Source organism: Podarcis bocagei, assembly GCF_964188305.1.
Source record: "Podarcis bocagei genome assembly, chromosome: 7".
NCBI classification, from domain to species: domain Eukaryota; kingdom Metazoa; phylum Chordata; class Lepidosauria; order Squamata; family Lacertidae; genus Podarcis; species Podarcis bocagei.
Window position 1 is genome coordinate 67,811,784 of NC_138132.1, and position 24,026 is coordinate 67,835,809.

The following is a 24,026-nucleotide window of genomic DNA, read 5'->3' on the forward strand; positions in this document are numbered from 1 at the left end:
GCCTTCAGCTTGCGACTGATAAGAGGTGGAAGTGTCTGAATTGAAAAGCCGAATTTTCCAGCGGCGCCTGCTGTTGATATAAACCTTGAGAGCTCTCGGTGAATGTCAGCCCGGCTTTGAAATTAAAATATCTCCTGTTTTGTTGCGTCTATTGTTCCATCGCAACCTCGAGTTAGCTGGGGAAGGAAGGGAAAGAGCCACTTGGGGGCTTGCGGTATAATACTGGCATTTCTAAGCGGTGGAAGGGATGGGAGAGTTGCAAATGGAGCTCCATCTGTTTGAAAGGCAGAGTTGGGGGGGAGGCGGTGTTCAGCTCCAAATGGAGAAATGCCACAGCTGCATCCTGGGAGCTACACTAGGCAGGGCAAAGGCCGGCCGGCCCTAGAGAAGCAGCCCAGTGGGGCATGAGCTAAGGCAGGCATGGGGTGGGGGGCAGCAGGTATTTGGCAACCAGGTAAGAAGATAAGAAGAGCCTTTCTGAGTCCCATCTAGTGCAGCCAAGAGAGACTTGAGAAGCCAAGAGCCAGGACATGGAGGTGACAGGTTCCCTCCTTACTGTTTGTTCCCAGGTGATATTCAGAGACATTCACCCTTTCAACATGGGGCAGTTAAGCTGCTATGGCTAACTACAGTGGACAGTCCTGTTCTTTTTCTTCTTTTCCCTTTGCCCCTCACACTCAGTCCATTATCAGGCTATCTCCATTGCCCTTCCCTTCAGATTTGACATTGCCGAACTGATCCCCTTTCTCGCTTTCCCCTCAGGAAAAATATCTGGTTGCTGCCCATGGCCATCTCTTGCCTTGACTACTGCTGTCTCCTTCTCTTTGGCCTTCCGTAGCCTTGCTGTAGTCTTCTTGTGTCCATCCTACACCCTGCTGCCCAAATCAGCCCCCTGATTGTCTAAGCCATAAATCCTTGCCCTGGCTATCTCTCTGCTCCCAGGTGCTGCACAAACATCTCTGCTTCTGTTGCCTTGTGCCCCCTGCCCCTTATATCACCCATACTTCCCTGCCTGTGACCCACACTCGCCTACTACTCTCAATGGTTCAAATTCTCCTGCCCCTTCAAATCTTCCCACCCTTCTTCCCTGATAGCTGGAACAGCCAGCCAGAACCCCCTCTGCATGACCCTTCAAATTCCTGCTTAAAATTCATCTTTGGCCCAAGCCTCTTGTCCTCAGGCCCAAGGCGTCCCACAGGAACTCAGTCTCACTGCATGTAACTGCAGCCATTGCATGTTGTCTCATTCCCCCTCTCCACCCTCCCCGCCACACAATCCCACTTCCTTCGTCTCTCTCTTGGGACTCTTGTTCAATTGTAAGACTTTTGGGGAAGGGACCTGTGCAGCCAGTCTTTGGAAACATCAGAGGTTGGCTTCATCAAAAAAGGCTCAAGATGTTCTCCACTTTTGTTCACATGCAAGAATCTGGGGAGGGATGAGATGCTACCCAATATTGTCTGGGGGTGGGGGGGGGGGACTGAAACTCTGCAACTGCATAGGGAGTCTGGATATTCTTTTTATCAGAAAATTATTTCCCTGAAACATTTTGGCTCAGCTTCGTCAGCGTTCGGTAGAGTTCCTTTCCTCCACAAAAGTTGTGTTTATTGCTGCTCGACTCACGCACATTGCAAAGTCAAACCCATAGAAAGTGTTTTGCTGCAGGCTCCCTGGGAACGATGCACAGCATTATCTAGGAGCAGCTTGCACTGGAGCGATTCCTTATGCAAATTCGGTGGAGGGGCCCCAAAGAGATTAATGAGACCTTTTTCAATTAGCGCACAGGGAGAAAAGGCAAAGAGTTCCCATTGTCATCTTATCTTCTGGGTTCTTTATCCAGGTGAAGAATGAAAGTCAGCTCTGTGCTAGGGGGCGGCGGGCGATGGCATTTTTTGCACTAGGTTGAGGGGCCAAGGGAGTCTGCATGGCCTTGGTGGTCCCTGTGAGCTGCCAGGCTGGTGGAGGGGCATCAGGTGTGGTCAGCATCAAGGGTCTGCTAGGAAAGACCACCACACTCTAGACCACCAATATGAGGTTTCAATGACAGGGCAGACTTCTCTGTTCAGGCAGAGATTGCTGTCTGATGAAAATGGCATTTGGGTTGCTAAGTTGACCCCTAGTTCTGCTAGCTTCTTATGGGCTGAAGTGGGGAAGGGAGAAGCTGGGGCACAAGAGATCCTGCTAAGGGGGCAGAGAGGCACCTATGGCACTGTCTGTGGGTTGAAGCAGCCCAGGAGGACTGAGCTAGTGAAAGCCTAACAACAGCAACAACACACTCCAGTTATAGACTGAATCGGGGCAGCAGCTCTGAGCACCATCAGAGAAAACTCTTTTTTTATGACTTTCTTTCAAATTTCGTAAAAGGACTACTACTGTGGTACCTCGGGTTAAGTACTTAATTCATTCCAGATGTCCGTTCTTAACCTGAAACTGTTTTTAACCTGGAGCATCACTTTAGCTAATGGGACCTCCTGCTGCCACCATGCCACCGGAGCCCAATTTCTGTTCTCATCCTGAAGCAAAGTTCCTAACTTGAGATACTATTTCTTGGTTAGCGGAGTCTGTAACTTGAAGCGTATGTAACCCGAGGTACCACTGTACAGTGGAACCTCAGTTTCCAAGCATCTCGGAAGTCGAATGTTTCGGCTTTTGAACTCCAAAAACCCAGAAGTAAATGCTTCCATTTTCAAACACTTTTCGGGAGCCAAACATGCCACGTGGCTTCCATATTGAGTTTTCCAGATGTAAATGCTTCCAGAAATGCAGGTTTCGGTTTTTGAATGTTTCGGAAGTCGGAACAGGTCTTCTGGAACGGATTACGTTCAGAAACTGAGGTTGCACTGTATAATGTTATGCTACACCTTTCACCCACCCCTCAAAGCTGCATCTATTTTTTAAAGAAGCAGGAGGAAGCTTGGGACCCCAGGAAACGGGCAATCCCAGACGCCATCTCCCTAAACTCTGAGAAACACCCCAGTCCAAATGTGTTCTTTGCTGCAGTCCTCTTCCCCACCCCCTTGCCTCTGTTTTCTTGATGAGGACAAAAAAACATTCTTCCCCAAAGCCTACAGATAACTACAGACTTCAGCATCATCTATAAATAAAGAGGGTGATCATCCCCTGCTCCCTCCTGCCTCAGTGTGTCCTTCAGGGCCCTGCCCTGGGTTGGTTTGTTATTACTCAGTCCCACAGAGATTAAGAAAGAAGGGAAACTTCTACTGAGGTCTGTTTGGAGGCTACCTGAAAATTCTGCCCCTGTGTAAGAAACGTTTGAACAATGCTGCCTGGAAAGGCGTCTGAGTAGGGCAAGCAGCCCAGAACCTCCCTGCAAGGCGAAGGAAGAACTGTCTTTGAATACTTCTCTCCTTTGGAGAGTCAGGCTTTATGAATGCTTTTGGGGACTATTGATTGACTGACTGTTGTGTCGTTGATTATCCTGGTACATTGTTCCCACCTTCTGTTCTTTTATAAGAAATATGGGGTATGCATTTTAAAAATAAGAACAGCAAGCCTTGTCATGCCACCCCCACCCCGTGGCTGAATCAGAAGACTCATCTTGGGACCTGACCTGCCTCCCCGATGTCCTTTTCCCGTCTCTGAAAATGAGTGGCATGTCCCCTTGTTGGCATCTAAAGGAGGAGAAGCTTCTGAGCTGTCTTGGCTTTCGCACAAGGATGCAGATTTGCTGCCTTGTCCTGCGGGGAGGTTGTGGAAGGGAAGGGGGGGAGCTCATGTCATCTGGGACGCTCAGATGGTGTTAGTGAGCAGGTATTGCCACAAATGGGGCTTGCGATGTGAAGGAAGCTTCCAGGTTATCAGCAAATGCCAGGAGTGACTGGAGGGAGTGTGGAGATAAAGAAGGATTAAGGAGGCAGCTAACAAGAAGGCAGAACTCTGATTTCCTAATCCGAGCCCTGCCCTGCAGCAGCTCTCTAACCCCTTAGTCATAAAATGTACAGCACCCTCCTCACTCCAGTGATTAGGCTTCCTTTTGTCCAACAAACGTATTAAAAAGGAGCGCACGCCGCTCCCATTTTCTTGAAAACAAATGCGGGCAATTCTGCGATTACCACGGAGGCGGCATAAACATCGCCCTGGGAAGCTGTCGTTGCTGGCAGCTCCAGGGAGAGGCTGGCTCACCTGAAACCAAGGCTGGGAGGAGAACAGCTCATTTTCTGGGACAAAGAGAGAAAAGATGGGCTGGGATTCGCCCCTCCTGCTCTGTCACGGTGCTTTTGTCAGCCACACACATGATCAGTCGCTCTGGAGTAGCTCTGGAGCGACAGGGCGCCTGCTCTGCAGGGAGAAGGTCCCAGGTCCATGGGCTGTCCCGGATTTACAGAAGCCGTCTTGGTTTCTGATTTGATCCCAGAATGTCCCACTTAGGACATCCATGTTTTCATGGGTGAAATGTTGGAGGGAATGTAGGGTGTCCCTATTTTCACTGGAGAAATGTTGGAGGGTATGCAGTACTGGACTAGATGGAGCAAGGATTTGAGTCAGTATAAGGCAGCTTCCTATGTGTCTTCCGTCCAATGTCCATGTGCAGGATGGTTCCAGGATGGAATGTGGATCTTGGCTGTAGCAAAATGCAGCTCTTAAGGTGGTGGGTGATACAAATATTCTTTATTTGTGTAGCCAAAGCCATTATGAAAAACAAGATACACAAGACAAAATAAAACGCATTACACAGGTAAGATAATTATTAAAACCAGGCATTCCATCGGATAGGAGTTTGCTCTCCTGAAGAAATTGGCTTATCATCACTACAGACTTTTCTCCTTAAAATTGTCACTCCAAAAGATGAATCCGGATATCTTTTCAGAAGTGTAAAAGCCAGTTGTTCAGTAAGAAGTTAATCAAGTACCCAATCCATCTCTCCGCTGAGAGATTTTAAATCTTTGAGCAAGGCTGCTCTTTAGTCCTCGCAGATTGCAAGCAAGGAAGTAGTTGGGTACATCTTAAGGCAGATGACCCCATGTGGACAGAGACTCTTTGTACTGAATTGGGCAATAGCGTCCTTCAACTATAGCAGACTGCATAGGTGGTACTTTCAGAGCCACAAAAGCATTTCTCCATTTGGCATTTGTAATACTGGTGTCATAGTGATGGCAAGGAGTCCGGATGAGTAGTTTGGCATACCAAGGGGCATATTCAGACAAGCAGGCAGAAGTACAATCAGCACAAAAATCATGTTTCAGAATACAAAATTTTATGTAGCAAGATGCCATCTCACAATCTGACGAGTTCAAAATGTCCAAAGAGTGCCCATACCTATCAATAACTTGTAGTATTTCCTGATTCCAGGATGGAATTGCTCCGTTTATTAAGACTCAGCATTTCCCTGAAAGCAGAAAATACTAAAATGGGCCCTATCCTTTTTTTAATTTCAACCAGTAGATGGTGATAATAAGGGTCCTGAAATAAATGAGTGCTGTGCAAACATCTGAGACAGGAGGCAGCTGTTCACGGGGTAGATTGTCCTAATCAATTTTATAATAACAGTGATTATTTTTTAGCTCCCTGAAAAAGTCTGCTTAATGTAATGGAAAGGTTCTGTTGGTGTGCGCACAGGCCCAGTTTCTCCAGCTCCTTTTCTAAGCTTTGGTTACCCACAAAAGAGGCTGGCAGCGCTATTTTCTTCCTTCTTTTCTCAATAATTTTCTCTCCTACTAGCTCTCCATTGGTGGTTGACTGGAGAACCTTCCCTGCCTAAAGGTCTTGGAGTTGAAATTCTCATGGCTGAGGTGGCACCCAGGAACTTATGCCTGTCCCTTGCCACTGACCGCTGCCCCCCCCCCCAAGCCGCTGCTGCTTCCATGCCAGCAGCTGTCAAATCCACCAGCCTTGGCATGCTTACTTATTCATGCCTTGCTAAGATGCCCTTGTGTCCTGTCGACTCTTGCTCTCTGTTTTATGTTTCTTATTTCAAAACTTAGGGGGGAAGCACTTTGCTTGCTGTGGGGCCTGGGGAGAAAGTTCCTCCTTAATGTGGGAAATAAAATGGGTTGGTGGAACAAACAATGGCTGATTTACTCCCCTAATTTCCACAGGCTGGCGCAGCCGAAAGAGAGCCTAGCGCATGCGCCTTCCTTCCGGTGCCTGTGCCAGGAGGTCCACAGCACCATTACAAGCCATTATTACTTTCTGGATAATGTATACATTTTCACTATCACCCAGCCCCTTGCTCCTTCATTTTTCATAAGAAGTGGCACGAGATTAATGACGCAGCCGCAGAAGAAACGCAACGCCACGCCAGCTTGATTTATTGACCACTTAGCATTGATGAAGCTGCAACCACGACTCAAACAGCTGTTGCCATTGCATTTCTCTTTATCAAAGGGAACAGCTTTTTGCATTTTTAACCAGGTCTTGAGCTGGTTTCTGCTTATCGTGCACAACCAAGCTAAAGGGGAAGAGCACAAAAGTGGAGCCAAATATCTTCTTTGTGTCAGGAACTACCAGGTTTAGAAAAACAGAAGTGTGCTTCCTGGCCAGAGTTGAATCTTGGTAAATGTAAAGGTGCCTCTGAGCATAGACTTAATAGCTTAAAATGCAGCCTTGGCAAGCAAAAGCAGCTTTGGCTCTGTCACCAACAGCTGATGGGCAGTCAAGCCCAAGTCTTGGGTGCTTTAAGCACCACACAGGGCTCTTTGCAAGACCAGCATGGGCACTTTGAAGTCTCCAAGTCGGGACGTCAAAGCACCCAATCACCTAATGCCATTGTGATGCCAGGTGATTGAATGGTGGGTCAAATCTGGTCAGCTGGGATCTGGCAGGAATCTGACCCATAGCACCAAAAATGTTCCCCACCTCCTCACCCCATATCCTTCCACTCCCAGTGAATAATGCCACTCCTCCCAGGCAGTTCCTGCCAGTAGCAAACACCAGGCTGCGTCAGGCAGAGAGCAGGTTCTTCGACTCACCCTGTGACTCAGCCTGTCCCCTTGTGCCCCAACTCTTGTGCAACAGGAACCTCTTGCTCCCCTTGCCCCTGAGGTGTAACTCCTGGAGAACCAGAGAGTGTGCTGCACAGGAAGCCCAGTGTGACCAAGAGACAGTCACCAGACAGGCAGGTGCTGACATTTGGGTGCTTCCACCAGCAACTGAAAGCACCTCCTCTTCACTCTGGATTTTCCTGGCCACTAGTAGTACCATTTTCTGGCACCTGTGCTTGTAACAGATGTTTTATTGATACAGATTTTATTCTTATATATTGTGTTTTTATGCTCTTGGCCTCTCTTTCAAAGGAATGGTGATATACTTTAATACATATATAGCTGATATGCCGCCATTTTGCCAGGGGCCACAGAATGCTTGCTCTGCGTCTATGAGTGATCAGTCTCTCAGTGCGATGACAGCTGGTCACACTCTAAAACTCCATATCCATTGACACTCGGTGGCTGGTACCTTCTCTGTGCTGTTCCTAACGGTAAAGGGTAAAGGGACCTTTGATCATTAGGTCCAGTCGTGGCCGACTCTGGGGTTGTGGTGCTCATCTCGCTTTATTGGCTGAGGGAGCCGGCGTACAGTTTCTGGGTCACATGGCCAGCATGACTAAGCCGCTTCTGGCGAACCAGAGCAGCACACGGAAACGCCGTTTACCTTCCTGCTGGAGCGGTACCTATTTATCTACTTGCACTTTGACGTGCTTTTGAACTGCTAGGTTGGCAGAAGCAGGGACCGAGCAACGGGAGCTCACCCTGTCACGGGGATTCGAACCAACCGACCTTCTGATCAGCAAGTTCTATGCTCTGCGGTTTAACCCATAGCGCCACCCGCCTCCCTGTGCTGTTTCTAGCACCTGCTAAAAAGTTTTTTATGTTTAGGAAAGACTTCCCAGACATGTAATTTTATTACGTAGGCTTGTTTTAAAATTCTGTTGACTTCCTCTGTGCTTTTGGATAATTTAATTATGTATATTAATTTATTTACAGTTTGTTGATTTGATCCACATTTTTATGCTCCGTTATGTGAGCGGTTTAGAGGGTCATCTTTTTTGATTAGGCGGGTCGATCGATAAATCCCTTTAAATAAATAGATAAAATTAATCCTTTGTTTTATGCACGGCTCTTAAAGTGCTTTCTGACCTGCCTCGAATCCTCAGCTTGCATTTCCAAAGGGCTCTGGCCTCCAACTGCTGTTTGTTTGCCCTGCTGTGTCTCATGGATGCAACGTGCAGGAGTTTTTTAAAATTTTCAATGCAAGCAGCATCACCTGGCTGCTAATTATGGGGAGTGGGGTCGACCTTCCCCTCCCCAGTGGTGGTCCTAAGGAAAATCTCTCCTCTGAAACTCTAGCGCTTGCCTACTTGAGCTGTGCTCTCCCCCTGGGTCAATGAGAGCATGTGCACAGACACACTTCCCAAGCATGAGCAGATCGCATTGAGACACTGCTAGCCACAATGACTGTGCTCTGCCTCCACAGCAATGCTTCTGAATACCAGTTGCTGGAAACCTCAGGAAGAGAAAGGGCCACAGGCATCTGGTTGGCTGCCGTGAGAACAGGATGCTGGACCAGATGGGCCATTGGCCTGATCCAGAAAGATATTCTGATATTCTTGTGTCCCAAGAACTCCTAAGTTACTCCTCAGGTAACTGGGAACAGAGTTGCTGCCTCAGCAGTGACTACATAACTTTATGACCATTGCTCCATAGCAATTGTTGTTATACTTTTCCTTTTTTAAAAAAAAAAGAAAAGATATTTATTTAAAAAATTTAAAATATAACAATGAAAATGAAAAATAAAAAGAAGCAAAATACAACATAAAAACAGTTAAAAAAACAAATAATTTTCCATAACATATCTTCCTTACACTTATTTCCCCAGACCTCCTCATACCTCCCTTCTTTGTATTCCACTTCAATTTGTTAGTTCAGCAAATCCTTACCATTAAGCTTTTACCCATTTGTAAACCTTTTTTTCCGTATCTCCTAAAGCATTACAGCTGGAAACCCCTTAGTTTCTATCCAACATCCTTCTAGCATTCATTAATTTTACAATATTTCTGTAAATAGTCTTTAAATTTCTTCCAGTCTTCTTTCACCATCTCTTCTCCCTGGTCTCGGATTCTGCCATGTTGTTATACTTTTCCATTCAACACATAGATGGGTTTTTGAAGCATTTCTGTATCCTTCTGCTGTGCTGAAGAAGAATTCCACGAAACAGTGGGTATATCCAGAATCACTGTTCACAACGTCTGTTTGCGAACTACTTAGGCAGCGTTGGACGCCATAAACAAAGCTTTACAGCCTGTTTTCACCAGATAAGAATCTGATACATTGCTTCTTTCAGAGCCTTGCATAGTCTTCAAAGACTTTCAGAGACTTATAAGACTTATGTTTATTTGGTTTTATGTTTTCAAGAGAATCCATTAAGAGTACATATTTTGTGACTTTCAGAGATTCATAAGTCTTCTGTTTGTGTGATTTCCTATATTTCATATTATATAAAGAGTGTACAGTGGTACCTCGGGTACATATGCTTCAGGTTACATACGCTTCAGGTTACAGACTCCGCTAACCCAGAAATAGTGCTTTAGGTTAAGAACTTTGCTTCAGGATGGAGAACAGAAATCGTGCTCCGGCGGCGCAGCAGCAGCAGGAGGCCCCATTAGCTAAAGTGGTGCTTCAGGTTAAGAACAGTTTCAGGTTAAGAACGGACCTCCGGAACGAATTAAGTACTTAACCTGAGGTACCATTGTATATTGATATCGTATCATTGTATTTGGTCATCGTGTTGCCTTGGATATTACTCAGTATGACGGTGGCAGGTGTGGGAGGGGGTGAGGGTGGTTTGCAAGGGAGCAGAGCTTTAACTGAAAGAGAGGGGTTGACATGCAATGTTGGAAGCAGCAGAAATCCGAACCGGCAGCTCAATTTTCTGCAGAAGTATTCCGCTCAAGAATGGGTAGGGAAACTGAACTTACCCAATGTCTTGCCTCTCTGAAGCCTCTCTATCTGGGCTGGCATTTAGCAGTCAGAGCTGCTCCCAAGAAGGAGATGTTATATAGCTTGATATTTAACTAACATCCGTAGTGAGTTCTATTTTTAAAAACTGCACTCCAGTCCAAGCCCTCGGCATCAGGTAAATAAAGAGTTCAAAGATGATGGGGCTTGCTTTGATTGGGCACCGTGGCGCCATTTATGAAGTTTGCCTAGGTCATCAAGGTGGGGTGAGCGAAGGACTCTGCATGATGAGGAAGGCGGTAGGATGCGTTTCAGCGATCGTAAAAGCCGATTGGGGTGAGCCGTTCTGCAGCCTCCTTGAAATACCTGCATCCAGGGCAGTATTAATTCACAATAACAGGACAATAAATATGATACATTTCTAATAACTCCCATTATAGTAAAACGAATGGAAGCGAGAAAGGAGATGAGGAGTTCTCTTTGCCTTTGGGAACTTTCACAATTGCTTTTTCTAAACGCTGGGTTAGTGGTTGCTCCCCCCCCCCCCGAGCATTGGGTTGATTTGCTCACTTTATGGGTCTGTTAGGAGAGGCAAAATTCCCACCAGATGCCCTTCCAAAGCCCTTCAAATAAGGGCTGGATGAAAACTACAGAGGATAAACATCCTTGAAACTGAGGATCGGGAGAGGCAGCACGTCTCTTCCTGAAGCTGTGCCAGCAGCTTCGAGGGTCCAGATTGAAAGGTCCTCTTCTCCTCCAGCTTAAGACACCCATAGGTACCACTTCCCTTTCCTCAAGCAAGCTGAATTGCCTGTGGCCGCCATTCACCACCTTCCCCCTCTGGACGCATGGCTGGAGGCTCTGCTGATTGCTGGATCTGCTGTCCTCCTCTACTGATTGAAAGGTCAAGAGGTTGTTTCTCCTCTTTGGATCAAGATTGGGGAGGGCGATAATTGCCCTATAACCTTGGGAGGTGGTGGATATTTTTAAGTAGAGGTTGGATGGCCATCTGTCATGGATGCTTTAGCTGAGATTCCTGCATTTCAGGAGGTTGGACTAGATGATCCGTAGGGGTCACTTCCAACTCTACTGTTCTATGATTCTATGAATCTGGAAGCTCAGCTTCTACAGTGTGTCCAACTGCCGCCTGAGTGCATTGCAGGGTGCATTAAGTGCCCCACCTGCACCATCACATCTGGATGCAAGCACACTTGCAGCAGAAGAGGCCTCCACCTCCCCACTTGGATATTTCACATCTAAAGCCTGTGCCTGGAAAGGGGACTGAGCCATGAGGAGTTCAAACCACCTTCTCACAAGGCATCCCAAAGTGGGCATCTGAGACCAGTTGCTGGAAGCAGGTGGAGGATCCTGCTCTGGGGGCCAAGCAAGCATATAGAGGGGAATCATGGAACCATAGAACTGTTGAGCTAAAAGGGACCCCGAGGGTCATCCAGTCCAACCCCCTGCAGTGCAGGAATCACAGCTAAAGAATGGAGCCACACAAACTAGGTCTCTTCCAAGGAGGTCTTCAGCTCTCGCCATCAGAAAGTTCTTTGCGTGGCAAGTCCCCTCCCCCATGTGAAATGAAGACACTGGACACATTATTTAAGGTTAATGGGCATAAAAGGCCACAACTTTATTGATTACAGAATTGAAAGGTATTGGCCTTAGGCATTGGCTCCTATCGACTACCCGGCATGGAGTAGGGTTATCCACAAGCCGTGGGAGACTTGTTGAAGTACGCCAACTAGGATCCCACGGGTGTCACCGCTCGGGGGCGTGCCGGCGGCCCTTACCTCCCTAGGTTTCGGACAAGGCAACGCCCCCCGGAGTCCTCTACCGGACTACCCTTTACCTTGGGGGAAGGTGATGGCGCTTCCTTCCCCCCATTCATTTGCATAACAATTAACCCCTGCCAATGCCTAACCGCCAATACCGAGGAAGTTGTGACGTTTGCTACGAGGTAGGCGAAAAAACCAAAAGGCTGAAAGTGCGCCAAATTGGAAAAATTCCTACCAAGCCCCTTGCGGTGGGTGGGCTGGGAAAACTGCTCAGCTGGAAAAGGAGAAAGAGGGCGGTCCCCGGGCATGCCTGGCCTTAAGTAGGCAAAGCCACACCTCCCCAGCCCGCCGATTGGCGGGCCGGGTCGAAGGCACGCCCGGGGATTCCCTGGGTCTCACGGGGGCAAAAGGCCAGCCCCCGCGTGAGTGGGAGGGGTTAGCCCGCAACCCCCTCTCCTCCCAAGCTCGGAAATGGCTTTCTAATGCTTCCTGGTCCTCCTGGCTGTTTTGCAGGCTGCATCCAATTGACTGGGGCAGGGGTGTTCACGGAGGGCTGGATCAGGCCCCTCTCCTTGTCCTGAATTGAGAGTTGAATCACACCACCCAAATGCATGTTGAAGACACCCTCCTTCAGGGCAAGGAGATGAATTGATTTGTTTTCTAATTGCTTGCCTACGATGTCCTCTTCCTCCATCTGGGTGGAGAAGCCACCCCAGAGTGTGCTTTTCCTTGATAGCTTCTGCAGGGAAGAAGCCCTCTCAGTTCCTGCCTGTGCCCCCACTCACTTGCGGCTTTCCCCACCACCCTGCCTCAGTTTTGCCCCCTTGGCAGTTTCCCTGCTGTCCTTGGTCTCAGCCTATAGTTCAGGCCCCGGTGTGTGTTTAAACCATCTGAAGGACAAGCAATTAATTGCCTGGCGGCATCTTTTTCATTAGTGAAGAAATGCTCGTTAGTGTGGGAGCTGATTTGATGGTCTGCTACCTTCCACCAGCAGCAAAGCGACTCCCTTTTGGCGAGGTCGGGCGGGGATGGGGGGAGCTGCTTGGTGCAGACACAGACCCTCCCCCATCCCCATCCCAAGCCCTGCTCCAGCAACATTAATGAAACATTAGAGTTTTAATTACACCATTATCCTATTTATTTTTATAAATAATTCCAGAGCAGTCATTAAAGTTTGTGGAATTTAGGAGCAAATGACTTCAGGGAGAGGAATCAAGTTTTCAATCTCGTTGTTGTCTGTCGTGGGGGTTCTTTCCTGGTTGCCTTGTTGTTCTTAAGATTATTCATTTATCCACCATCCAAGTGGAAGAAGTTTCTTTGTCGGAAAGTTTGTTGCGGCGGGACCAGACTTTCTGTGGTTGCTGCCAGCTGTCTGGGCCCCAGTTCTAGGAGTATACTGAGGTTCTGCAAATGTCTGAGGCTGCCAGTCTTCCTGTTCTCCTCTCTCCTGTGGGCTAGGGGTGCTGGGTGGCTGCTCAGACACATCATCATCATCATCATTTATTATTTATACCCTGCCCATCTGGCTGCGTTTCCCCAGCCACTCTGGGCAGCTTCCAACACAATATTAAAATATGGTAATGCATCAAACATTAAAAGCTTCCCAAATCAGGGCTGCCTTCAGATGTCATCTAAAAGTCTGGTAGTTGTTGTTCTCTTTGACATCTGGTGGGAGGGCGTCCCACAGGGCGGGTGCCACTACCAAGAAGGCCCTCTGCCTGGTTCCCTGTAACTTGGCTTCTTGCAGTGAGGGAACTGCCAGAAGGCCCTCGGCATTGGACCTCAGTGTCCGGGTAGAACAATGGGGGTGGAGAGGCTCCTTCAGATATACTGGACTGAGGCTGTTTAGGGTTTTAAAGGTCAGCACCAACACTTTGAATTGTGCCCGGATTCTGCACCCGGAAAAGCTGAGCATGACCAACCCTGCCTGGAATATACAAACGGAACCCATTTGCACATTTCCTCTTATTTCTCTTCCCATGCATAACTTGTCCTGCCATTTTCCCTGTTTTACATAATTTAGAGCCAGAAACTACCTTCCGCCTGCCCACCCACCAGCTTCTGAGATTTCAGTGGCCTTTGCCCTTTTCACACCCATCCAAGCTGACCTTCTCAGGCTTAAAAAAACCTTTCCTTTGGCTTCACCTTACAAGGGAAGAGCCCGTCAAAACACCTCTAGTGCCATGTTCAGTCACTGTCTTTTGAAAATGTCCAGCCTCTCTAGAACAGGTTTGTCACATATGAATGAAGTCACCTTGGTTACAACGGTAAAACCTGGATTCTTCCTTTGTGCAATCTATATATTTTAAAACAAAGATGAATGAAACTTGGATTGCTATGAATAAGCTGTTTGCCACTTGCCCTCCCTTATATTTAAACATCTTGGGCCCCACCTAGTCTGCCTCAGGCAGGGATGCCCCTAGGGAAAAACAGCACCTCTTTCCCACCACCACACCCATGGGTGCCCTTACAGAATGCCCACCCCCTTGTCTAGAGGTGGGCAGGTGATGACTGTGCATTGGACCCTGTTGTGGTCCTCACCCACACACACCCCTTGGCCATGTCCTCTGACCTCTTTCCAGTGCCAGGCGAAAACTTTTTTGTTTTGTTTGACTGAGTCCTTGAATCTGCTGCTCTTTATATTGCAGCCTGGTTTTTCATACTGTTGCTTTATGATTTATTTCTTGGGGGAAAGGGGCACAAACTGCCCTGCAAGGGTACAAACTGCCCTTGTAATTGCAGGAAGTCCTGAGCACAGAGGAAAAGGGTAGATGTTCCCTTCTGGGGCTCCCATTTGCATCCTGGGACCAAACTACTCTCACGTGTGCAATAAATTATTGCCACCTGGCTTGAAGCCAAGCACCACCAACTGGAGATGCCTTCTGTGGGTCCACTGGTTCCTTGGGGTTCTTTGGGGCAGAAGCCCAAGGAACTTTCCATACAGGCAGCTAAGTTCTTAATGTGAAGTTCAAAGCCTGGGATAGAGCCAAGCCCAGAGTAAGCCTTGAAGCAACGGATAGGCTTTGTCAGGAGAATCAGGAGGGAGCAGCCTCTGGAATGGACAGAACGCCAGGTTCGATTGACAGCGGTTTGGGGATGAGAAAAGGGAACTCAGGGCTGGGGAGCAAATCCATGCCCCATTTGCATTTTAACACGAACCTCCTGCTCCCACAGTTTCCAAACAGATACACCAACCGACACACAAACACCCTTCGGCAACCTCGTTGAATGTTGCGAGGCAGCACGGAAATGCAGATACTCCCCAAAATAGCATAGAAAACTACCATATGTTAGGGGGTGTTCTTGCAAAAGTGCATATATATTCGCCAAAATACATGCATGAGGAGATAAGGAGTACAAGACGGCCCATAAGTTTGTGTGTGTACGTAAATTTGTGTGCGTGACTTCTTTCCTAAGAATGGTTTGCGAATTAATGCAGAAATGGGGGAAATGGAACTGAAGTGGTTTTGTCGTTTAATGTTGTTGGCTTTTGTTTCAAACCTCCTTTTGAGCTTTTATCAACCGGAAGGTATCATCATCTACTGCAGTGGCTTTCAACGAGTATGCCGTGACACCCTGGGGTGCCTTGAATGATGGTCAGGGGTGCCGCGAGCAACACTGGCCTCTGTCCCTCTTTCCTTCCCTCGCTCCTCTCGCATCTCTGCCTCCCAAGGTTTACACAGCTGTTTGTTGCAGAAGCCCTGGCTACAAGCTGCCCAGGTGAATGGTGCCTCTGGGGCTGGTCAGGGGTGCTGGTTGCCAGGAGCTGAGGCTGCCTTGGAGTAAGCAAGCAAGCAGGCAGGCAAGGGAGCCCAGCCAGCCAGTCTGCCAGCCCTTGCTGTTGGGAATGGACAGACAAGTCCCTGGCCCCTGTGGGGCAGTGTGAGGAGGCATCTCTCTTTGGGGTGGGGGGGGCAGCTCAGAGACCAGTAGCGGCAGCAGCGGCTGTCCAGAGGACTCCCAAGGAAAAGGTAGAGGAGGCTGAGGGGACACTCCACAAGGGAAGGTGTTTGAAAAGGGGTGAGAGGCTGCCAGCTCTGCAGGCAAGGGGCAACATAACTGGGCTCCTGAGCCCTGCAGGGGTGCCGCAGAAAGAATGGAGTTGGTCAAGGGAGTCATGGACTCAAAAAAGTTGAAGAACTCTGATCTGCTGTATATTCCGGGAAGCGGTTTGACTGCTCACTCTGTATTCGGACACCTCTTTTGATACTGTGACCAGATTTTGTATGATGGTTCCTGAGATCAAGGAGCAATTCTCATGTACGTTTGGATACCACTGGGTGCCATTTTGAATTAAGATGGTGGACTTTTAACTTCTCATAACAGCACCGATTTCAACCACTAACTTCAAAACTGTGCTGATTGGTTTATTTATTTTGCTTTTGTGGGGGTGGGGCCTTAGAATTCCCGAGGGATGTCATGTATTATTTTGCTAAGAAATAATGGTGCTAATAGGTCTTTTAGAATAAGTTGGCGGTGGTGATGACAATGTGTGTTCTCTACCACTCTTCCTGCAGAACCCGGACATTGTGCTGGTCCACTACTTGAATGTACCCGCCATCGAGGACTGTGGAAAGCCCTGTGGCCCCATCCTGTGCTCCATCAACACCGACAAGAAGGAGTGGGCGAAATGGACGAAAGAGGAGCTGATTGGCCAGCTGAAGCCAATGTGTGAGTAGGGCCTGCTGCGCTTGGGGCCCCAGAAGCAGTAGGTCCCTGTGGGGTTTGTTTGTTTGTTTGTTTTGTTTTGTTCTTTGGTTGTTTGTTTTTTGCTGAGTGGGGATAGGGGACACTCCCCCTGGGCATGCATAAGGTAGCTGATGCATTCTGCATGCCCTTCAGTCGCTAACAATGCACCTTGCAGAATTTGCAGGAGGAGGATTATGGGTCATAGAATTGTAGAGTTGGAAGGTACCACAAGGGTCATCTAGTCCAACCCCCTGCAATGCCCTCCAATCTTTTGCCCAGCACGGGGCTCGAACCCACGACCCTGAGATTCAGAGTCTCCTGCTCTACTGACTGAGCTAAAACTGTCTGGCTGCCGTCCCATTACACACCTGTTTCAATTTCAGCAGTGCAAGGGGTGCAGAAAGGAGATGAGATAGATTCACGGAATTGCAGAGTGGGAAGGGACTGCCAGGGGGGTCACCCAGTCCTGCTATGCAGAATTCACAACTAAAGAATCCCTGGCAGGTGGCCATCCAACCTCTGTTTAAAAACCTGCAATGAAAGAGTCAGTCCCAACATCAAACATCTCTTACTGTCAGAAAGTTCTTCTTAACATTTAGGACTGTTTTGCCATTTGGACCCATTGGCTTGGGTCCTCCCCTCTGCAGTGGCAGACACAAGCCTGCTCCAACTTCCACGTGGCAGCCCATCAGATATTTGAAGATGGCCATTGTGTCACCTCTCAGAGTCACAGAGCCAGATCCCAAGGTCTACTCTTTTTTGCTTGTTGAAGAATGAGCCGCAAACGAAAAGGAAAGCGTGTCTGAGGGGCTCCTTTTTATGCCTCCTGAAAGTCACGGTGATGCAATCAGTGCTTGCCCAAGAAACGCCCTCTCCGAAAAGCAAAAGGCTGTGTACGTTTGCTGTTCGTGAGAATCATAACATGCCTTGCAGACATCAAAACCATTCTGCCATGGATAACAACAGTCGCCTGCTGCGTCAGAGCAAAGCCAAGGATGCTGCAGGGGGCCGCTTAGGAGGCTTCCTCACGTGCAGGACAAAATGCAGGGAGGCAAATGGAGGTGGCCACACCTGTGCCCACACAGCCAGGGCCTCTGTGCCCCGGGGCCTGGCTCCCTCGCCTGGCCTTCACACAGAGAGATGCATAGGCGCCGACTCCATGGGGCTTGAGGGGGCTCGAGCCCCCTCAAAAAAATTTTTGGGGGGGCTCAGCCCCCCCAATAATCTCAGGCGGGCGCCCTTCCAGCAGAGCGCCGCCGCCGTCCCCCGCCTCCTCCTTCGCCAGCCAGCCAGCCGCGCGCCCTAATCGGAGAGCCCCGGCTGGAAATCCCGCGAGAACAGGGGAATCCCGAGTGGCCACACCTCCCAGCCAGCCAATCGGCTGGCTGGGGGGCGTGGCTTGCCCTATTTAGGGCCGGAGCCACTTTATTTGCATATTCATGAGCTTATTTATTATTCATGAGCTTTCCCGGGCCCCCCCAATATTTTTTCTAAGTCCGCGTCCCTGGAGAGATGTGCCTGTTCCACGCAGGTTTGACTTGTTGCCTTGACAAGCATTTCCTTGTTAGGCTCCTGCCACCTGCTGCCCTCTGCGGGGGCTGCCTTGGCTCCTTCCCCTCCTGTCTGCCCACCGATTGAAGTGCAAAGAGCATTTTGGAGCAGCTCTTCCTTCCCGTACAGAGAGTGGCTGCTTTGCTTTAGCCATCCGGCATCTCCGCCCCCTTGCAAAAGGCTCAGAAATGGGAGACACCTCCTCTCTGCCAGCAAGCTGTGCTGAGAATGAGCCAGACCAGATCCACCTCCCTGACCAAGACAAAGTCGTCCCCTTCATTCCTTCTGAGCCTCGTTCCCAGGATATTGCAAGTGTTTCCACTCTGGATCCTGCTGAGCCTAGGACTGTGTTTGCAGAAGGAGTGCCTGGACAGATTGCAAGCAGACTTCGGGGGCAGACCAAAGGGAGCACCATCCATCGGCCAACCCCAGCTTTGGAAAACCCAGAAAGTGCAGCCGCTTCCTTGCTGGGCTGAAAGTGGCAGAGCCCATAATGGGAAGAGCAGCGGCTTTGCATGCAGAAGGTCCAAGATTCATCAACTCCAAGGTTGGGAGAGAATCCTGCCTGGAACCCTGGAGGGTCACTGCCGGTCAGCGCAGACAGACTATTTATTTGATTTCTTAACTGCCTTCATGGTATAAGGTCCCGGGTGAGGGTTACGGCAATAGAAAGATGCAATATTAAAACTGATTAACTTTAAAATCAGAAGGATAGGGTGGGTTCTAAAATATGTATCTCAGGGTAAAGATATACAGATATACAGAATACAGATATCATATACCATCCATGCACAGTCCAATTGTGGTTGAGAGGAGCAGTCTGGTGTGTATAACTGAGACGTGGGTGGCCCCATGCTAGTCCAGTATACCAGAAGGGTGGGAAGAGATGGCAGGTTGTAGTTATCCATAAAAACCCCACCTCCTTTGCCAGAAGATCCATCCACATAGTGTCTGCGATCAAGGGACTGTTTGTGGTGATGGACCACAGAGAAAGACGGAGGATACTGCTAGTTTGCTGTCCAGTTTGCTGCATTGCAACCACAACGCCACCTCTCCACAAGGGAACTTGGTCCAGCGAACCAGCTGGGGATGTAGCAGCCTGGGCCGCCATGTCCTCTCTGTGAGCCTTTGGGGTGTGGGGAGCTGCAACTTTGCAAACTCTGGAAGGCCCCAGTAAGGGAGACCAGGAGTACAGCTTACTTTATTTATTTGTTGCATTTCTATCTCTGCTTTTTTCCCAAGGAGCTTGAGGTGGTGTGCATCTTCATTTGCTCCTTACAACAACCCTGTGAGGTAGGCTGAGAGGCAGTGACTTGGCCAAGGTGGAGGTTTGAACCCTGGTTTTCCTGGTCCTAGCTTGACACTCTAACCACTACACCACACTGGCTCTCACACGTGTGTGGCTGACGCCACAGGTGTCTTTTTGTCCACTCTGATCCCCAACTCAGGCTCCTTCACAGACTCAGTTCTCGCCCAGTGGTGTTGCTTAAGCTCTGCAGTCTCCAACATTGCTTGTGCAATGGAAAGCGTATTCACAGCCGTTACACTTGGAAGGCTCCCCTCCCCGCAATGTGCAGAAGCCGAGAGTCTCAAGAAACTAGGTGGGCGGCCCTAGAATCCCCGATTCTGCCTTTTCCTGGCTGCTGCGCACACAACAGCTGGGGCTGCTGCTCCACTCTGCCAGAGTGACAGGAGGCATCGGCGCAGCCCTGACCTTAAAGAGAGGGGCCAAACTGCCCCCCAGGGCTGGAGATGTGGAGCTGGAAAACTTTTGAGGGCATCACTGATATCAATCCAAGGCCTGCCGGGCACCTCAGGAGGGGGAAAGTGGCAGCCGGCTTTAAAATCTGCAGTGCGTCAGGAAAAACGACGTGCGGATGACACCAAGCCGGCTGTAAATCTCTTTTATGTCTTGGGAGGGAAGCGCAAAGTTCTGCCCAATTATTCGGCCTGCTTAGGCATCTGCACGTCCCTGTTTATGGATGCGCATCCTGGGAGAGTTTCCCGTGGAAATGCAGCTCGGGTTGGAAAGGGGATGTGTGTGTGTGTGTGCGTTTGCGGGGTGGGAGCTTTAGATTCTGATCAGGCTTCCGGTGAGGAGGGGAGGGGGGAGCGTGGAGCTTGGCTGAGCACATTCCGGGGGCGCCAAGCGCTCTCCTCGCCAGGCAGGCCTGCGATTGGGTTCCAGAGCAGAGCCCTGCTGCTCAGTCCAGGAGCCAAGCCCATTAGCTTCATCACATTTCCACATAAATCACATTCTATCGCAGGCTTCACAGTTTGATTTCCTGATGTTTCCAAATTTCTCTGCCCTGAAGGAGATTAGCCCGTGATTGAATCTGAATGTGTTGCCTGTTCCTCCTCCTCCTCTCCTCCAGGAGTCCAGGGCAGGCTTTCGCCGGAGAGGCTTCTTCTTTCTCCTTCTCCCCCTCCCCCAATTCACCTGTTGCATAATGCAGCTCAGTCTCCTTCCTCCCACCCCAGTTGCTTTCATTCTTCCAGGCTTCTGGAGCACAAACTTCCGCAGGTGAGCTTTGATTCCCTGCCCTGCCTCAGAGTCAACCCTCTTTCTTCTGGTTCCTGGACCTGGCGGAGCCTCCACTGCAACCAGCCACTTAATTACAGGGTCCAGATGCTGCCTCCTTGGGGGCAGATTCAGGCAGAATTTATCAGCCCTCCAGAAATGGCTTTTAATTTCAGGCAGTGGAAGGTAACTTCCCTTGGCAAGGAAGGACGCCTGCTGTCCTGGCCACAGAGGAAGCTCACTGGGTAGGGGAGGGCAGATCATGCAGGTGCTTTGATCTGTTGAAAACGAAGTGGAATTAGCCAGCAGAAGAAACACAAGGTAAGGGAATCTGCCTCTTAACTTCGCTATTTGTATATAGTGCCATCAAAGTGGGCGGCACATCACATCAAGGGTAGAGCCATGGTGCTCACCTGACCTTGGACTACAACTCCCATGATCCTCCCTGTCCACTGCCCATGCCGGCTGCTAGGGCTGCTGGGAGTCTGAGCCCAACAGCAGCATCTGAAGAAAGGAGGTTGGGGGAAACTGGTCTAGATTTTGAAAGCGGGAGGCAGGGCGTGTTGATGCGTGTCCATAATCACATGTGCACCCACACATGGATGCCAACGCATGTCACTACCAGGGAAGTTGTGCCATTCAGGATCTCAAGCCAAGAGTCGCAGTAAGCCACAGGGAAGGAAGGCGCATTCTATGTTATTAGCATGGGTAGATTAGCCATAGGGTACAGGCTAGCTTCAGCTCTTGGTGAGCAACTCAATCTGCATGTATAGTATTGCAAAACAGGAATCGGTTAGCAGGTCTGCAGAGTGGATACAGCTGAAGATGTACATGCTCTGAAGCTCAGATATGGCCTGAACTGACAGCTCAGTGGACGCGTCATGTGGAAAAGGGAAAGCCAGGAGAAAGGAGAGAGGCAGAGGGCAAAAGAGGTCTGGCAGGGAGCAGCCAAGCCCTGGAGGCACATGTGGTGGGGAGGCGTGAAGACAGACCCTGAGAGACATGATCAGAGAGAGAAAACGCCAAGGTGGGCCTATTCCAAGAAGAGCAGGAGGAGTACAAAGTTTCTTTGCAGGCTAGACTTGTGTGGCTACCAAGGGTTGTGTGGCGAGGCAGCCTGGCTCTCCGATCAGAAGATGGGTCTTGTCATGCACAAACAGCCAGAGGGAAGGCAGTGAGGATGGTAATGGCCGGAAGGAGGCAAGACATTGGAGGTTCCCTTGAGCCTTGCACAGGACAAGTGAACTAGAGGGTTCACGTAGCACTGGGCCAGGCTGTTGCTGTTGGGTGGCACCCAGGGTGTGTGAAGGGGATAGATCTTGAAGCCTGGGTCAGGTAGCACTTGGGGTCAGGCAACATATTTGGAAAGGAGGAGCCCGCTTCCAGAGAGTTGTAGAGGGAGCTGCAGGGAGGTGTTATCATGAGCTAGAAACAGCGCGAGTCCCTGACGGTTGGCACCTGTCAGCTACTTCCAAGCACTCGGCCTTCAGCCTGCCGTTGTGCTTAATTGTTTCCCCTCCTGCTCCCCGCTATCCTTGCTTTGAGAGCTCTCCAAGCTGATCTGCAGATGCCCTTGGAGGCATCTGGTAGCTGAAACAAGATTAGCAAAGCAGAACTCCGTGTGCTCCAGCCAGGCCATCTGATCAGCAGCACTGCAAGGCAGCTGAGCCAGGAGAGCTGCGATGGTGGCCTTGACACTGCCACCGTCTTTCCAGTTCTGTAAAGCGAGACCCCAGAGGGTTGCAGGTTCTGCGTCAGTTGTAGCTGTGGTGGGGCCTCTCCCAGGCAGGCAGGAGTCCATATTGACCGAGGATGCTTGATGGCATGTGTGGAAATAGCCACCTAAACTAAAACGTTAGGCAGATTTGGATGGCTTTGCTCTGGCAGAACATTAAAAGAATGCAAGGGAAGGCAGAAGATAAAGGAAAGGCCAGCTGGGTTTTCGCAGCAGGCTGCCACAGACCCTGAGATTTAGTCACACTTGCTTTTCTCTGGGTCTCATACCTTGGGTGCTGCTGTCACAAATTTTACTGACTTTACAGGTTGTTGTTGTTGTTGTTATAATGGAATTGTGAAAATTTAGGGCCTGTGCTTCCCCTCTGCCTTGCCCTGAGGACCAATTGCCACTGTCACAGCACATGTGGTGTTTAGTCCTGAGGAGTGCTCCAGTCTCAGTTTCCAAAGCCCCAAGCACCAGATTTCCACAGACAAACAGTCGGCTGCTCTGCGTCTCGAACGGTTTTTCTTTAGCACTGCCGTTTTTTCACCCGTCATGGCATCCAAGCATCAGGTGGCCTCCAAAGTATTTGCTTGCATAACATGGATTTGTTGGGAAGGCAAGGAATGGGTTGATGGGAAGTGCCAGAAAGAGAATGCAGAAGATGCACTAGACTTGGTTGATGGAAGTGAGATAACAGCGACTAGGATATTTAAGTCCAGGACAATATAGCAGTTAATGGAAATCGTGGCAAACTTTTCAATGTGGCCATTTCTGGAGCAGGATTCAGAAGTTCTGAAATAGCATTACTCACCCATCATTTCATTGGTTGGTTGGTTGGTTGGTTGGTTGGTTTAAAGTATTTTTTCCATAGGAATTGTCATCAACACAACATGTCAACATTTATATAATACATAAAATTTCAAGCTTAAACAGAGCACAATTTGCTGTTATTATGAAGGAAAAAATATTGTCCTGCTGAAGACTCAGCATTACTAACTTAATATAACACGATGTGGATCATTCTTAGGGAAATACAAACCGAGGCATTGCATTTGGCCACAACCACTAATTTTTGCTGTATTCAACAAAACTGTTCCATCTTCTCCAAAAGCAGCTTTTGTCCCTTTGCTTCTGTTTCGGAATAACCAGAAATGGAACTCAAGGCAGCTCACAAAAGTTAAAACAAACACAAATAAAACACAGAAAGTCTTGTAGTGGCCACCAGAAAGGTCCTCTCCTGCGTCCCCACCAAACATGCCTGTGAGAGGGGTGGGACTGAGAGCAGGGCCTCCCCAGAAGATCTCAGAGCGTGGGCAGGTTCATATGGGAGAATAGTGTCCTTCAGATAGCCTGGATATGTAAAGATCTTTATAGGTCATAACCAGCACTTCAAATTGTGTCCAGAAACAGACCGGAAGGCAGTGGAGCTGTTATAAGAAGGGATTCATATTCTATCCCCAGCTAATAGTCTGGTTGCAGCTCTCTAGGCCAGCTGAAGGTTCCAAGCACTTTTCAAAGGCAGTTCCACATACAGTATTCCAGATGTGGTGAAGCTAAGGTGTGTGTCACTGGGGCCAGATCAGACAAATGCACTCCTGGCCACCACACAGACCTGAGGGATGCCCAAACTGCCTTCAAGGGATATCCCCATCCATTACAGGCTGAGCCCTATTGTTCCACCTTCTGACTGACCAAGAGCACCTCTGTCTTGCCTGGATCAAGTTTCAATTTGTTCACCCTCCTCCAGTCTGTTGCTGATGACAGACGTTGGTTTAGAGCCAAGGCAGCTTCCTTGGATTTAGGTGGAAAGGTGAAATAGAGCTAGGTGTCATCAGCATACTGGTGCCACCCAACCCCAA

At 49.2% G+C, this 24,026-nt stretch overlaps 1 protein-coding gene across 3 annotated transcripts in view; it reads left to right on the plus strand.

Annotated features, from left to right (window-relative positions):
* The window catches only part of CAMTA1 (calmodulin binding transcription activator 1), a 724,786-nt gene that overhangs the window by 640,232 nt on the left and 60,528 nt on the right, over positions 1 to 24,026 (plus strand). For all 3 annotated transcript variants that reach the window (XM_081201361.1, XM_081201360.1, XM_081201362.1), the window contains exon 6: positions 16,204 to 16,357. In XM_081201361.1, the coding sequence (XP_081057487.1) occupies positions 16,204 to 16,357 (154 nt within the window). The remainder of the gene's footprint in view (positions 1 to 16,203; positions 16,358 to 24,026) is intronic.